This window comes from Stegodyphus dumicola, chromosome 1, assembly GCF_044657685.1.
Source record: "Stegodyphus dumicola isolate Sdum_Otavi_A_Nest chromosome 1, ASM4465768v1".
In the NCBI taxonomy this organism is placed as follows: domain Eukaryota; kingdom Metazoa; phylum Arthropoda; class Arachnida; order Araneae; family Eresidae; genus Stegodyphus; species Stegodyphus dumicola.
This window is the reverse complement of record NC_140768.1, coordinates 180,443,584-180,460,471: the sequence shown is the minus strand read 5'-3', so window position 1 is coordinate 180,460,471 and position 16,888 is coordinate 180,443,584. Positions and strand designations below refer to the sequence as shown.

Sequence of the window (16,888 nt, the reverse complement as noted above, 5' to 3'; positions counted from 1 at the left end):
ATGTTGAATATGTATATGGAATGGGAAGTGTAAAAATGACTATTAATAATACATAGTTTGAGTTATAATTACTATTTTGGTAGTTGAATTAAACTACCAAAGAATAATTTGAACTATAATATTACTAATAATAAATGCTTGGACTAAAATTTCAATAAATCACACATTTATGCTGCCAGTGGAATGGTATGCCAAGCAGAAATCCTGAATGATGAAAGCTCTGATTATAAGCTCTAAGCTCTGTTATAGAACTTATTAAGTCAAAGAGCTTTAAAAATAAAGTTATTCACTAAAGGACAAAATCAAGTAAATAAATATTAAAAATTTTGTATAAATAATGGATGTTTTAAAATTATGACATAAAATTTATAATGTATTTAGGAAGCTTATTTAAGAAGGAAGTTTATTTAGGAAGAAAGCTTTATACATGAGATTTGCTTTCCATATTTGAGAAAATAGAGTATGTCCTATGTTACAATCTTTGTAATAAATATGTAATTTTATAAATATAATGCTATATGTATATATATGTGTGTGTGTATAATAACACTGCTCCATTATTCTGATAAGACTGCGTTATTATTGTAATAAGATGACTTGGTTGAAGTTGCAAAGGATTGGTGGTGGTTCTCTGCATCATAACTTGAAGACAAATTGATTGCGCAGTTAGAACGATGGATGCATAAACCAAAAACACTTGCAGACATGGCCTAAATTTCACAAATAATTTTATTTTTGGATAATGCACATTATCACTGTGGGTGCAATATGCATCATCCAATTTTGTACAGATTATATCTTCTAAAGGACGAAAATTAGAAAAGTAAACTCGGTGCTACTTTGGTAGACGGTTGCACAGATTTTTGGAGATTTACGTTGGCACGATTTTTACAATCGTCAGCCATCTTGAAAAACGCTGTTTTTACGCATAGTAAAGTATTCGAAACTTTAAAAAAATAAATATCGTTAAAAGTAATGGATTAATTTTTTGTTGAAAATGTCATTTTTTAAGATGGCAGGCATGTGTAAATAAATACATTTACTATGAGTATAAAATACTAAAGTAAGGCTATTATTACTTTCATACAGCAAAAAAGAGAATAAAAACACCGCTATAAAAACATTGTGCCAACGTTTAATTAGATTAAAATATTACTGAAATTGAATATCGAATTAAAAACCATCCTACCAACATTTAAAAGAATTAGAATATTATTAAATTCAAATACTTTAAAATACGTTATATAAAATATAATTAACATTAAAACATATGTGACAATAATTATCTCAGCAATTTTTGAAAATAGTGTATTAATTTTTTTAACAAAAATTGAAGTATACAATTATAAAATAAAAGAAAAATAAGTACTTACATTTTTTTGAGTAATTCAACCTCTTGTTTATTGATAAGTAACAAAAAAAAAAAAAAAAAAAAAAAAAAAAAAAAAAAAAATCGAAATCATAATTGAATCAGCTCTTTTAACCATCTTCATCTGTTATCCACATAACTCGCACTTCATTGAAGAAGCAATTAGAGAGGTTTCCGTAAAAAATTTAAAATAAATTTCCTCTGACGCTATTAACAATTTATAAATAAATCTTTGATTAGGAAAGACAGGTTGGCCAAAATAAGGTCTCAAAGGGCAATTTTTTTATTCCAATACCAATAATTCTTGGTAATTACCAATAACAACATTCATCTTTGAAACGGAGATATCCATTCCATTTGAAATCTGAGGAATTCGAAGAGATGAATAATAAAATTTTAAAATGGCCTGGTAATGCACAAATGTTCAGTAACCAATCAAGGAGCTGATTATATCATGCACAGAATTAAAATTATTTAAATAATTCTTTATAATAAAATCATTTTTAAAACAAATGCAAAATTAAATTGTATTTTAATATTTAACAGCCTATAGATTAAATTTATATGGCTATAGATTAAATTTATTTATGGCAATAGATTAAATTTATAGATAATTATAAAACCAATTACTTTTTAAGTAAGGTGACGTCATTGATTACATCATCCACAACATAAAATTATATAAAATATTATAAACAACAAAATTTTTATTTCAAATAAAAATGTAAAATTAAATTGATTTTTAATATTCAGAAGCCATAAATAATATTTAAAACACGGAAGTTATGCATAATAAAACACATTATTTTTTTAATAAAATGACAACTAAGTATCGGTTACCATAAATAACTTATCCAGCAATGGGTTTACCATAAAATGTATTACTCGCCAAAAGAAAAATCGTCAAAATCTGTGCAACCGTCTACCAAAGTAGCACCGTAAACTCTGCATGGATGGCTGCAAGGCGACACAAGCGTCTGGAAGCAGAAGCGAAGATAGAAGAGAGAGAGTTGCGATGCAATTAAGCTTTCATACCGCAATCCATTTCAGATCACATGGCAGTTTAATGTACAAATGTTGGGTTCAGACTTTACTGATAAATGCGCAATACAGTTTAGATGATGGATCTTTTTCATTTAGTTAAAAATTATTGCTCTGTTATTTTTAGAATGAAGACAGGAGGAGTTAAAGGGCTATTAATTTATTATTTGAAAGATTTTGAAAGATTGATATTTTATATTTTACATATTATTCCCTTTAAGAAGATGGTTTGGTGAGAAAAAAGGTATTTTAGAGAGAAAGTGCTAAAGCAGTAGCAAATGAATAGAAATAATTTGAAAAATAAAAATCCTGAAATTTTGACCAAAATAATTATTTACATAATTGCAAAATATAAACTTTGATAAGGTTTTTAAAGTCCTTTAAAAATTTTCTATCTCAAAGTCTTTGTGGTTTAGAGTCCACATAATTAAATTTTTTCAGGAAAGGCTTTACAAAGCTTTACACACAATATCACAGTTGTATTTTCAAAACACAGCCATTTCTCAATATTATAACATTACAAATTTTGTAATAGTATTACTAAAATTATGGTTTTTACAGTTATTGTTACATTTTTAATTTTCTTATTTTTTACAAAACTCAACAAAAACCACTTAAAACTGAATCATGTATATCATGAGTGGCTAAGTGTTGCTTTGGCAGGCCTCTGTTCCTTGGTTAGAGGCAACTGGTCTTTTCTTCGAACTGCACTATACATTCCATTAAAAAAAAAAAAAAAAAAAAAAAAAAAAAAAAAAAAACACTATTTATATATATAAAAAATAATTATATGAAAAAATTATAAGGTGGAAGCCTTCGTTCTATATACCTATATGTTTATCTTCTGATATGAGGAAGGTAAAAGGACCACATAACAGAGGTAAAAACAGGGCCTCTGTTTTAAACCAGCATTCCCTCATCATAATCTATCTTTCTTTACATGCAATTATTCTTTTTCTCTTTTTAAAATTTTTAGTATTTTTATATTCATCCCAAATATACTTAATATTCTAAACATTACATATATTCTATTTTATACCTAAAACATAAATCTACATCCAATTTTCTGTACCACATTTTCAAAACTAACTCATTCATAAAATTCAAATTTTTAAATAATCTCATTTTTAATTATTACTACAGTAATTTTAATAACCTTTCCTAAACAAAATAATTATAAATCCTTAAATCTGTTATTAAAATGTAATTAGGAAAATCTAAATTTTTTGGCATCATAAAATTCTAATCATTTTCATATAAATAGTACTAAATTTTTAAAATCTAATATAAACAACATTAGATACCTAAATTTCAAAGCAGTACTTAATTAAAAATCACTTGCTTCATGGTAATGAAAAACATTTAGTATACATAATTAGAAAAAAAAAAATATTTTGTGCTTTTGCAAAGAAAAGTAAATTTCAGGAATTTTGCACTAAATGTAGATGCAAAATTTACACTGGTGTGCAAAACTTAAGCAACAATGCAAATTTTAATCAGATAACCATGCAGTTGCAGAAAAGGGGTTCTCACTATCGGTACAATGAACACGCAATTCAGTAGAAAGGTCATGCATATGCAAATGTCCAGAAAAAAACACAGGCAACGTGATTGTACGCAAAACGCTTGCGCTCCACTCAAGACTTCCATAAAAGAAGGACGAAGGTGCAATTAAAGACATTCACTGCAAGTGCAAGTGAAATCTTTCCTGAAATATGGCTAGAAGAAATCATCTGGATGACTTCACGAGTGGAAGAATGATCGGAAAGCTGGTGGAGGGGCGTAGTGTGGTTGAAGATTTCGAAGTCAACAAAAGTGTTGTTTTGCGGGCTTGGAAAGCCTTCCAAACCATAGGTACAGCTATTAGAAAGGCTGGTGGTGGCCGCTCCAGGACAACAACTGCAGCAGATAACCGATATATCGTCCTACAGGCGAAAAGAGCCCAAAACCAGTCAGCAAGCTCCACAGCTCAGCAACCGTGTACAGCAACCGGCGACAGTTGTCGTGGTTTACTGTGTCCAGACACCTTCACAAAGATGGCCTATTCACCCGCCGTCCTGACCGCTGCATCCCTTTGAAAGTTGGCCATCGGCGCTACCGTTTAGAGTGATGCAAGGAGTGCAAAAACTAGGCATCTCATCAATGGAGTCGTGTTCTCCTTACGGATGAGAGTCGTTTTAGTGTCCCATGCGATTCTCAATGCCAACGTATTTGGAGAGAGGTAAGGACACGGTTTAATCTCAGTAACCTCACAGAAAGAGACCATTACGGTGTCCTGGAGATCTCTTCTGGGGAGGCATTATGCTGAATGGGTGGACAGAGCTCCACGTTTTTGACAGAAGTTCTGTAACCGGAGATCACTATTGTCAGGAGGTGATCCTTCCCTATATGCATCTGTTCCGAGGTGCAATTGGACCAGACTTCGTTTTTATGGATGGAAAATGCATGGCCACACTGGACTCCTGCTGTTTATAAGCTACTGGAAAGGGAAGATATCACTCGAATAGATTGGCCAGCACACTCCCCTGATTTAAATCCCATAGAACATGTGTGGGATGCTTTGGGGAGACGCCTTGAGGCACGATTACATCCTCCGGCGAACCTCCAACAACTGAAACAGATGCTGATTGAGGAATGGGCACTCTCACCTCAAGATCTGTTGGAAAATCTGGTGCTAAGTATGGGGAGACGGTGAGAAGCAACCATTGCAGTAAGGGGAGGGCATAACCCATACTAAGGAACATCTGCTTGTTGTTCTTCTTATACAGACAATCATGTGTAACGATAGTACGAGTTCAATAAAGCCTGTTTTTGATTAGTTCCATACTGTATGCATTGTATTCATTTTTGCACAATTAAGCTTTTGTCATCGTTTAAATACAAAATGCTGTCTCTTATTTCTGAATTTCATGTCTCTCAGATGATATCTCGTGGATTTATGTCAAAAAGAACACCTGTTGCTTAAGTTTTGCACACCAGTGTAATATCCATTGCATAATTTTCATTTTTTAAACCGCTGAAAAGAACAACACTTAATTTAGGCGATAAAATAGCTGAAGAATAAAGGTAAACACGAAGATCGATGCCACACACTGAAAACGGATGTTCACTTGTTAACATATTCAGATAAATGGTTTTGTGTAAAAAAAAAATATTTTGTGCTTTCAGATAAATGGTTTGTGCTTCCAGTGTAAATGATCACTAAAGCAGAGGTAAAAGCAGAGGTAAAAAAGCAGAGGTAGATAGCAAATTTGTCAGTAGAAAACCAGAGAAAACAATATTATTTTTAGTCCAAAGGGACTTTGTCCCTGAAGGACTATTGTGTTTGTTTTGCGATTTTGCATCAGAACCCTATAAATAGCGTACCACTTTTCAAATCGTTGCCACCAAATACTATCACCCTGTATTATATTTGAAGATATTAAGTAATGAAGAATCTGCATAAATGTTTCTCGTATTAAAAAGAATCTGCATGTATGTTTCTCGCATTGTAATAAAACAACAGTACTTAGAGTCATCCAATTTTGAATGACATAATCCTACTGTGAACATGGGCATCTGAAAGCCCACATTTGAAATTTGCTTTATTATCGATTTAATATTTTGTAAAACATTAACAAATTTTTTATTAACAAACTCGATGATTTAAAAGCAAGAAATGGAAACACTCTATTGGGGGGGGATGCTTTTTTACCTCGAGTGCGCGAACTGTGTATCAGAAATTATAAAGATATGTTCATTTTAAAATTATTTGGAACATTGCTGTTGAACTGAATTTTATGGTTTAAATGCAAAGAAAATGATATTTAATAAATAAAGGTAACACACAAAATGTTAAAAAAATGCCTTTTTGGTCGTAATTTAAAATCTGAATCCTTTCAGATTTTTTTTCCCTTTTCTTTCTTGATATTGCTAGACAATTTAACTTTTAACTGACAATTTAATTCAAAACACCAATGTTCGATCAAGCAGGGATCATTTTGAACAAGTTTGAGCCCGGCTGCATCATAGAAGTAATAACACTTCTCCATTATTGTGATAAGACTGCATTATTACTATAAGAAGATGACTTGGTAGAAGTAAGTTGCAATGGATTGGCGGTGGTTATCGGCATCATTAATTTGAAGGCAACTTGATTGCGTAGTTAGAACGATGGATGCATAAACCAAATGAAGTATTATTATTAAACATAAATTTATACATTAAAAGGATAATCAAACACAAAATTCGCCATATTATATATACTAACTCTTAATGGGCTTTCATTTAAATATGGAGGTTCACCCTCAATCATTTCAATAGCCATAATCCCAAGTGACCATATATCTACTTTTGGACCATACTGTTTCCTAGTGACAATTTCAGGAGCCATCCAGTAGGGCGTCCCTACCATGGTTGATCGTTTACTCTGCTCAGGAGAAATCTGGGCACAGAATCCAAAGTCAGCTAAAAAAATTAAACATGCATTTTTAAAAATAATGAAGTAAACATATTTAATTCAAATCCAAATCAATTATCAACATCACAAAGCATTCATATTATGAAATAATTTTGAAAACTTCAAATTTTACTTCTCTTGATGTACACACACACACACACACACACACAAAAAAAAAAAAAAAAAAAAAAAAAACTAATGATATTTTACTGAGACAAAGGGAAAAAAAATGAAAAAAGAAAAACCAGTAATCATACAGTATGTGATTACTGCTGCTTTTATTTATTAGATGACAGCATTCAAGCTGGTCATTGTTTTAATCATTTCTCCCTCTTATAATTTTATTCCCATTTAAATATAAAAGTAGCATTTTAGTGAGACCATATAATAAATAAATAATTAAAAGCAGTAGAGTTTAGAAAGGCATTTTCATTTGCTAATGCAAATAACATATTATATATGTGACTCTTATATTTTGAATTCTTATGTATGTACATTCACTGGCTGTATGTAGTTCTGCCATTTGCACATGAAGTTTTGAGATCCTCAAAATGTTCTAGATACATGGACTTATTTTACAAAAAATGCATTCCCCCCCTTATTTTCATTCAATGTTACTTATGATTATTATATTTATTTAATTTCTTTTAACTTGCATATCTTGCCTTTTTACAACAACTAGTGTGATACTCTTTTACACGGGGTCAACACAAAGTGATTAAATTAATTTGTAATCATGTCATTACATTTAGTCATATTTACATTTAGACATGTCTTACACATGTGTTTTATTTACATTTTTTAGAATAAAGGTAACTTTAAACAACTGTTTTAAACATAATATGACTGCATTTCCCTGATATATACATAAATGTAACTAATACACACACATGCACATATATTAATTTAGATCCTGATGATAAGGTGATGATGCAGGTAGCAGAAATTGTAGCATACATTTAGTGTTTTATTTCTTGATAAACAAAAACATTTTATTTCATGGCACATACAGTAGTGCAAGAAATGTACCATTCTTTAATAAATTTTAACATTTTTATGATGTATTTGCAATTAAATAAGAAAAACAGCAATAGACAATTAATGCACAGATACTTAAGAGGTCTGGATAAAACTGATTCATAGTAAAAATACCAAGTTTTTGATTTAAAAAAAAGTGTGGGAAATTTTAAAGGAAAAAAAAAAAAAAAAAAAAAAAAGAGGGGGGGGGGAAATAAAAACTTAATTAATTTTTAACATAGTTACAAAAGTTTTTTTTTTTTTTTTTTGCTGAGATGTAACATGGAAACTGTGTTTTGAAACATTTTTTTTCGCCCCCCCTTCTTTTTGTTTCAGTTTTAAAATAACCAGACATCATCAAAATGAAGATAGACATGTTAAAACATAACAGAGAGAAATGGGGGAAAAAAAAAAAAAAAAAAAAAAAAAAAATGCTGTTTTTAATAATTTTACAATATTTATTAAAACTTTTTAAGAAATTTTAAAACAAATTGTAAGCAAATTGATTTTGAAACTGTCAAAAAAATCATATTTAAAAATGGGAAGGACTTATTTTCCTATGTAACAAGGAGAACAAATTCAAAATGGAACCCAGAAACATGTACTTTAAATAAAGATTTGGTGGTAAATCCCAGAAGTGGTGCAAATTTTGGTACCTCTAGAAAAATCACAAAATCCATAAAAAATTAATTTTATACATACGATCAGATGAATTCTCTGTGTAAATATGTGGGCTTTACCAGATACAGACTGTTCTAATACATGCAAATATTTTCAGAATATTCATTCCCTTTTTGGAATGCTTGTTCATTTAGTCTTTTATCCACATTCTTTTGATGAATTTCTAGATTCACTGATAACAGTGGCAGGAAATCTTTATGAATCTGCCCTTTGACCCTGCTGGAGGTCACATTTTGTTATAGTAGGTGTCAAAACAAGCCATATGTTCCAGGTCAAAGTCCAAGAAACTCTTTTTTTCAACAGAGGTAGTTAATAAGCATCTGCTTTAGAACACCTGACAAAAAATCACTTAAGTATCCCCAAAATTCTGTTCCATGTAGGCTGATTATTTCCTATCATTAACAATGCCATTTTATGATGACTTTGCTGCTAACCATATGGTTTGAAATCATGTTGATCCAAAATGTTAATTTACACTCAAAATGGTAAGTGTAGAAAGAGGAAAAGAAATGTGAGACGAACAAAATTAATGGATCTCTCACAAACTTTGACAAATTAATGACCAAAAATCATTAAAAAAAACAAACTTTACTTTTTTAACTTTTAAGGTGTACAAACCGTGTATAATGAAATATAAATTAAAACTATTTATAAAAAATTACATAATTTTAAACAAAAAAGCAATTAAATAATTACCGTATAACATTTTTCATCAGTTTGGAAATATATATTTAATACATGCTTTTAAAAGAATGAATATTAAGATGAATCGTAATAAAAATTATAAAGAAAACCATAATGAATCATAACGAAGTTAAAAAAGAACTAAGTACATATTTATTAATACAGTCAAAAGTCTTTAATCCGGACTTGTCAGGACTTCGGCGATTCCGGATTATCAATTTTTCCAGATTATAGATCATCAGTTTAAATCTGGTAAGATGGCATGCAGAAATTATAAAATTAAAAATATGAAACCGTAATTTATAAAATAATGAGCAATTATGATCAAAATTTACAAAAAAAAAAAAGCTTAATATTTATTTGTTTACTTTATTAAATATTTCTTTCAACGCGTGCATGCGTAAAGCATACCTTACACATAGCCGAAATTAGAAAATTGCAACCAGAAAACTATTTGATTTGTATTCGTGATATTTATAATGACGAGGAATTTGATTTAAATCATAGCAAAGACAAAGTACATCGAGATTAAGTACTACATTTAGTAAGGAATTATAAGTTGAATAAAATACAAACATCTGCCCTGAAGATAACGATAGTGCTGACAGATCAACATCCAGTTCATTGCGCGCCGTGACGTCCCCCCCCCCCGCACAGAGAGCAGCGTGAAATTGATAAACAGATTTCGGAACGGTTAGATAAACAAAGGATATACCTTTATCCATTTTTTGTAGCAATTCGTTTTTTGTTTGATGGACTTCGAAACATACTTTCGTTTTCTAGATCCTTTGGGAGCTCCAGCATCGGAAATTCTATCTGACATAATCGAAAGTTCAAGCTTACTTTTATAAAATTGCTCTTACAGTCTGCAAAAAATAATAAGTCGGATCCAATTCGAAGATTAAGGAACAACGCAATCATCAACATTAACTGAAATAGATAATTAGATAATTTTAGCTTATACCGTCCGTTATACATTAAATGCACACGTGAAAACGCATTCTGCGCTCGCGCAGACGCATATGCACAGTCGTAAATGTCTTGCGTGCACGCGTAAAACACATATGAGCATGCGTCAACGCGGTGCATGCGCAGAAAGATTTTAGCTTTGAGGTCCGGATTATAGATCATTCCGGATTATGGGTGTCCGAATTAACGACTTTTGACTGTAATAAACACTCACGATGAAAAATTAAACTAGAACTTTTCAAAACAAATGCAAGTTGATAATTTATCGAAAAAAACTTACTAAGCTTTACACTTCCATCCATCCCTAACAAGATATTGTCACTTTTGATGTCTCTATGTATAACATGATTATAATGTAAAAACTGCAATGCTTGAAGAACCTAGGAGAGAAAATTAAATGTTTATCAGACTAATTCATAATTTAAGCCTCCAATAAAACCCCTCCTCCAATAATACAAAACATTAATATTCTTCCTGCAGTAAAATGAGTTGATAACAAAACTTCTGAAGTTGGAAAAGCATAAGTGTTAAGGTAGGAAAAATACTTGGTCTATATGATCTATACTATATGATCATCAATGTTGACAGAGATCCTGCTAAATCTATGTCAATCATTTAGATGGATGTTTAAAAGAACATTGCTCTTTAGTCAATTAGTTTACAGATAATTTTTTATTTAATTAAATAACAGATAGAAGTTATAGGTATATCATATAAAAAAACTTAAATAAATTCAAGCCTTGAGATTATCTGACAAACAAATTAAATAAAATTTATGCCAGCAATCTAAATTCCTTAATGGCATTTGAAATAGCAATAAAATTGAAATTTTTTTAAGCTGGGCATAACTCTTAAATATGAATCTATGTGGTGTTATACAACTGTGTGATTTTTTTTTTTTTTTTTTTTTTCTTTTTAGATTTTGCCAAACCACAGATACTTTTAACTAATGTTTTGAGTAAGTGCATCAGTTAACTAGTTTTGTAATTTTAAGAATACCCCAATGCTTGCTGTTCTATGCAAAGAAGGTAAATAATTTTAATCCCCTCACATACAAGAGAAAAGCAGAAAAATAGCTATTTAACATAATATCCTTCTTTACAAAAACTAAACATGTATACTGAGGATTGCTTCTATATAAAATCCGAGAAAAGATCTTTTGTGACATCCCACCTGTCCATCACTAGCGCTAAATCACACGGTTTGGCTAGTTTTTATTTGGCAGAAGTGGTTGATGAGAAAATATAACAAAACTACTCTTATATCAAGTTTAATTTAGCACATAATGCAGTGTACAGAGATTAAAATATATTAATTTAAAAAGTCCCTTAAACAATATGAATACTATATAATACTACTCTCAAATTACGCTCAGCAGTAATGCAGAAACTTTTATTTTTCTGCTCAATGGTAAGAATTAAACATTTAAAAATACATTTTACTGTATTTCATAGCATGAGAATTTTACTGACAATGATCCCACTTAACACAAATGAGAGATCTGAAAAATTGCTTTACAGAATTAATTTGAATTTGAAAAAGTTGTTTTGCTATGATAAGATTTGTACTTAGTCCTCTTCCATTTATAGAAATAGCGAAATACATATAATATTTACTTCTAAACTTTATAATAAAAGAACTGCATTTAATTTTTATGTTATTAGATTTCTTCAATTGAACTTTGTGCGGTACTTTTAATTATCCAAACTCCTCAACCTAAAAGTTGAGAATTCATTGGTGACTAATTTTTTGCTAAGCTAATATGCAAAAGGCAATAACTCTTTTCAAAATGGCAGTGTGCTAAGAATTCCATACAAGAGTAGTTAATAATAAAATTTAAAAAAAGCAAAAGATATCAATTATAAAAGACTTTTTCAAAAAAAATCCTTCGCAAGAAATCAAGAAACTTCAGTAATAAAACACTTTTTTTAAAGAAATTCTCTTTTGCATTGTTGTTCTCTTTTTGCTTAAGAAAAATATCAGAAAATTTCACAAATTCAACTCTGTACAACTTCTGTTTCATACATTGGTCAAAACAGATATACACTACATAACCGGAGTTGGCACATAAATATTTTGGCTATATACTGCTTTGCCTCATAAATACTTTTTGTGACTTTTTGGTACGGATGTGGATAATGAGAAAGTATTCTTTGTTCTATGGTATTCGGATTTCAGAAATGTAATTTTTAATTTTATTTGCAGAATACATAATGTACTAGATAATAATGATGAAAAAATTTATAATTTAAAAATATTTAAACTATTAATATGGAATTTTTTATTTTTGCTCATACCTATATTTCACACCATTTTAATTAGTTTGTATGTTATCCATTTCTTATTTGTCACTTTTAGATAGTTTTAAATATTCAACATGCTAATTTAAAAAAAAAAAAAGTATTTTAAAGTGAATTTCATCTTTTATTTTTAATTTTTTTCCGATAAATTCCTCAAAGTAATCTTCCAATAATAAATAAAAATACTTTTTGACAGCACTAGATAAATATATTGCTTCTTTGAAAATATTACGTAATTAAATTCCAAAATTATTATTATTAATAATAAAAATGAAAATAAAGAAATTCCCCATAAATGATACCCAGTAAAAATTATTTGGAAATATAAGATTAAAAATAATTGTTGTAATTTATTGAAGATTATTAAAAAAAAGTGCACATACCACATTTGGCATTATTATCACTTACAACAAATATGCCAAATTTCAAAAGGCACCAATATATAAATTTATATTTATCTTGGGAAATATCAAATAAAAACTGTAACTTTTTTGCAGGTATGCCTAGAAATACATCTACTTTAAAAGGATCGCAAAAATTTTATAATTCAAATTTTTTATGAAAAATTTCTAAAGTTATTTAAAAGCAAATAATAAAAATATCTGAAAATTTTCAGATTTTACATTATGCCCAAGGGGTTATTTTTTTTTTTAACATTTATGGGTTAACTTTATTTATTAAATACCACGTTCTTTGCACTTAAACCATAAAATTCAGTTCAACAGCAATGTCAATTTTAAAATGAGCATATCTTTAGAATTTCCGACACAGTCTCGCTCGCTGGAGATAAAAATGTTTTTTTCCTCCCCATACAGTGTTGTCATTGCTCACTTTGAAATCATCGAGTTTGATAATCAAATATTCATTCAATCAAGTTTTACAAAATATGAAATAGATAAAACAAATTCCAAATTAGGGCTTCCAGATGACCATATTTGGTGCAGGATTATGTTATTCAAAATTTGATGGCTCTATGTACCATTGCTTTATCACAATGCGTACGTACATATATGCAGATTTTTCATTATTTAATTTCTTTAACTATAATACAGGAATAATATAATTAATTCTTAAACTGTAATATTTGCTGGCAACAGTTTGAAAAGTGAACAGACATTTAAAGTTTTCAACGTGAAATGCCAAAACGAAATTAATAGCCCATCTAGGCTAACGCTCTTTGTGCTAAAAATGTGAAAATTTTATTTGAACCTAAGTTTTGAATTCTAAAAGAAGGAATCAAGTAAGTTTAACAAATATATATATATATATACCAAGAGCTAAAATTTTAAGACCTACACCGGTGTGCAAAACTTAAGCAACAGGTGTTCTTTTTGTCATAACTCCGCAAGAAATCATCTGAGAGACATGAAATTCAGAAATGAGAGACGGCATTTTGTATTTAAATGGTGACAAAAGCATAGTTGTAAAAAAAATGAATACAATGCATACAGTATGGAATAAAAAAAAAAAGGCTTTATTGGACTCATGGTATCGTTACACGACTGTCTGTACAAGAAGAAGAACAACAAGCAGATGTTCCTTAGTATGGGATATGCCCTCCCCTTACTGCAGTGGTTGCTTCACACTACCTCTCCATCCTCAGCACTAGATTGTCCAACAGATCTTGAGGTAAAAGTGCCCATTCCTCAATCAGCATATATTTCAGTTGTTGGGTGTTCCCTGGAGGATGTAATCGTGCCACAAGGCATCTCCTCAAAGCATCCAACACATGTTCTATGGCATTTAAATTAGGGCAGTATGCTGGCCAATCCATTCAAGTGATATCTTTACTTTCCAGTAGCTTCTGAACAGCAGGAGTCCGGTGTGGCTATGCATCGTCATCCATAAAAACAAAGTCTGCTCCAATGGCATCTCAGAACAGATGTAGATGGGGAAGAATCACTTCCTGACAATAGCAATTTCCGCTTACAGAACCTCTGTCTAAAACGTGGAGCTCTGTTCGCTCATTCAGCATAATGCCTCCTCAGATGAGAACTCCAGGACCACCGTATTGGTCTCTTTTCATGATGTTACTGCAATGAAACCGTGTCCCGACCTCCCAAATCAGCTGGTGTTGAAAATCACTACTGGCACTAAACCAGTTCTCATCCATAAAGATGACACGACTCTAAACGGTGGCACCAATGGCCAACTTTCAAAGGGATACAGCATTCAGAATGGCGGACAAATAAGCCACCTTTGTAAAGGCATCTGGACACAGTAAACCACAACACTTGTTGCTATGCACAATTGCTGAGCTATGGCACTTGCTGAATGGTTTCACCTGCAGGACAATATATCAGTCATCCACTGCAGTTGTTTTCCTGGGGTGGCCACCACCAACCTTTCTAACAACCTTCTTTCTGGAAAGCTTTCCAAGCACACGAAATGACACTTTTATTTTATTGATTCTGAGCTACACTGGTCACACTCTGATCATTCTTCCATGTATGAAGCTATCCAGGTGATTTCTTCAGGGTTGCCACTCAAACAGGAGAATGAAATTTCCTGACTTTTCCAGGTTTTCCAGGTATGTTTCGAGAAAATTCCAGTCTATCCGCGTAATGTTCGTTGGCTGTGCTAAGAGGTAAATTAATTATGGTATTACTTGTACTGTGTAGCAAATTCACTTAAATATTCAATAAATCCCAGAGGACATTTATTCTTAATTATTCTTTGTACACTTTGTTTGATAATTTTGTTTACTTTTCAGCTTAAAATCTTAATAAAATTTAAGATATATACATTGGATAACAACTGCACGTTTTATTTAATTATTACTCATGACCATCCCCAGTTCAACACGAGGCTAATCCGGTTCTTATAAATCACAACGCAATGCTAAAAGTTAGGTTAGATTTTAGATAAATTTAATTTGTGTAAGCTGTATTCTTAAAAGGCACCTTAACACTTGAAAACACAAATATAATTATAATAGGAGTTGTTTTCTCCATTGAAGATTGAGATTAGAATCTGCCCAATCTGTAATAAAATAAGGCTTTTGTTTGCAGACATTCTGCAGCTAAACGAAAGAAAGAAATCTATTTAATGATATTTTTTTACTAAATTGAGGTATTTTATATTTATTTCGCAGCATACATAAGGAAAAAATATGTGCATTAAATTTCGTGATGTCATCCTACTGCTAGAATTAATTTCAGGATTATGCCAGAGAAAATTTCCTGAAATTTGGAAATATTATTTACTAATGATAAATAAATTTAGAGGGAAGAAGCAACATTAAATGATATGAATAACATAAAAATAAAGATAATTACTTAAAAATTTAATTAGAATAATCAACGATATTTTAGCGAATATAGTTATATTACATGGTTATCCTAGATGATTGATTACTATTTTTTTATTTTACTGCAAAACGACAAGGTATTTATTACAAAGAAAAGAAAAAAAAAAAAAAAAAAAAAGATTTTGCGGTAAAATCCTAGTATACGATACGGCCTTCGCATGATTTTGAAAACTGTCACCAAGAACAAAATGACCCGTTTACTGCTCATCATCATGTCGCCAAATCCCTCAGTACCATACATGGAGATTATTCTAACCAAAGAACATCTATGTAAAAAGCGGAAGGAAAATTTGCCAAGGGATTTGGCGACGGAACCTGGCGGCCAGAATTTCATTCTCCGCAATGTGTACAGGAAATTGAAAAACACGTGTTAAGAAGAAACGTTCTTTGACAAAAAAGAAAACTACGAAAATCCGTTTTTAAATTATTGTGAAAAATCCAAAAAGAAACGTTTTATCAAAGAACGTTTTTTTCTTGGATTTTTCGCAATAATTTTAAAAATGGATTTTCGTAGATTTCTCCCCCTCAAAATAACTAATCCATGAATTAATTTACTTGCACCAAAAAATATTTTCTTTTCCTTTAGAGTTTAAAGACATTTTAAACCATATTCATTTTATGAACTCTTGATAACGTGACCTTTGAACTTCGACACCGGTTCGAGCTTTGGCGACAGATATATCGCGCATGCACAGCTACTTCCCGCTATGATGGAACCGAGCCATGTCTGTTGCAGAGAGGTTTACCTTCTTCACAATACATTTTTTAATTCTAACCTTCATGGTACCGTATACTAGGATTAAACCCATTTTGTTTTATACGAGAACAGGTACTTTCTTTAGTTCATACACTGCACATGCGATTCTCGAGGTTACGGAAACAATTAATAATCTTTTTAGAAAGGCAAAGCAAGTTGCGGGAAACTTGCTTTGCCTTTCTAAAAAGACAATCAAATTGGAGCTGCGAAAATTGGCTCTATGCTAGCTGCCCGAATGACACTCACGTGATACACAATTTGCCAAAAAAGTGATCTCTTCCGACGTCGGCGCAAAACTCGCCTTTTATGGCGGGATCGTTGC

The 16,888-nt window shown here is 30.8% G+C and overlaps 1 protein-coding gene across 2 annotated transcripts in view; it reads right to left on the bottom strand.

The window, feature by feature from the left end:
* The window catches only part of LOC118184543 (serine/threonine-protein kinase PAK 2-like), a 135,101-nt gene that overhangs the window by 18,332 nt on the left and 99,881 nt on the right, over window positions 1–16,888 (bottom strand). For both annotated transcript variants that reach the window (XM_035354251.2, XM_085823388.1), the window contains 2 exons: window positions 10,480–10,579; window positions 6,660–6,856 (listed from right to left, as the gene is read on the bottom strand). In XM_035354251.2, coding sequence (XP_035210142.1) covers window positions 6,660–6,856; window positions 10,480–10,579 — 297 coding nt within the window. The remainder of the gene's footprint in view (window positions 1–6,659; window positions 6,857–10,479; window positions 10,580–16,888) is intronic.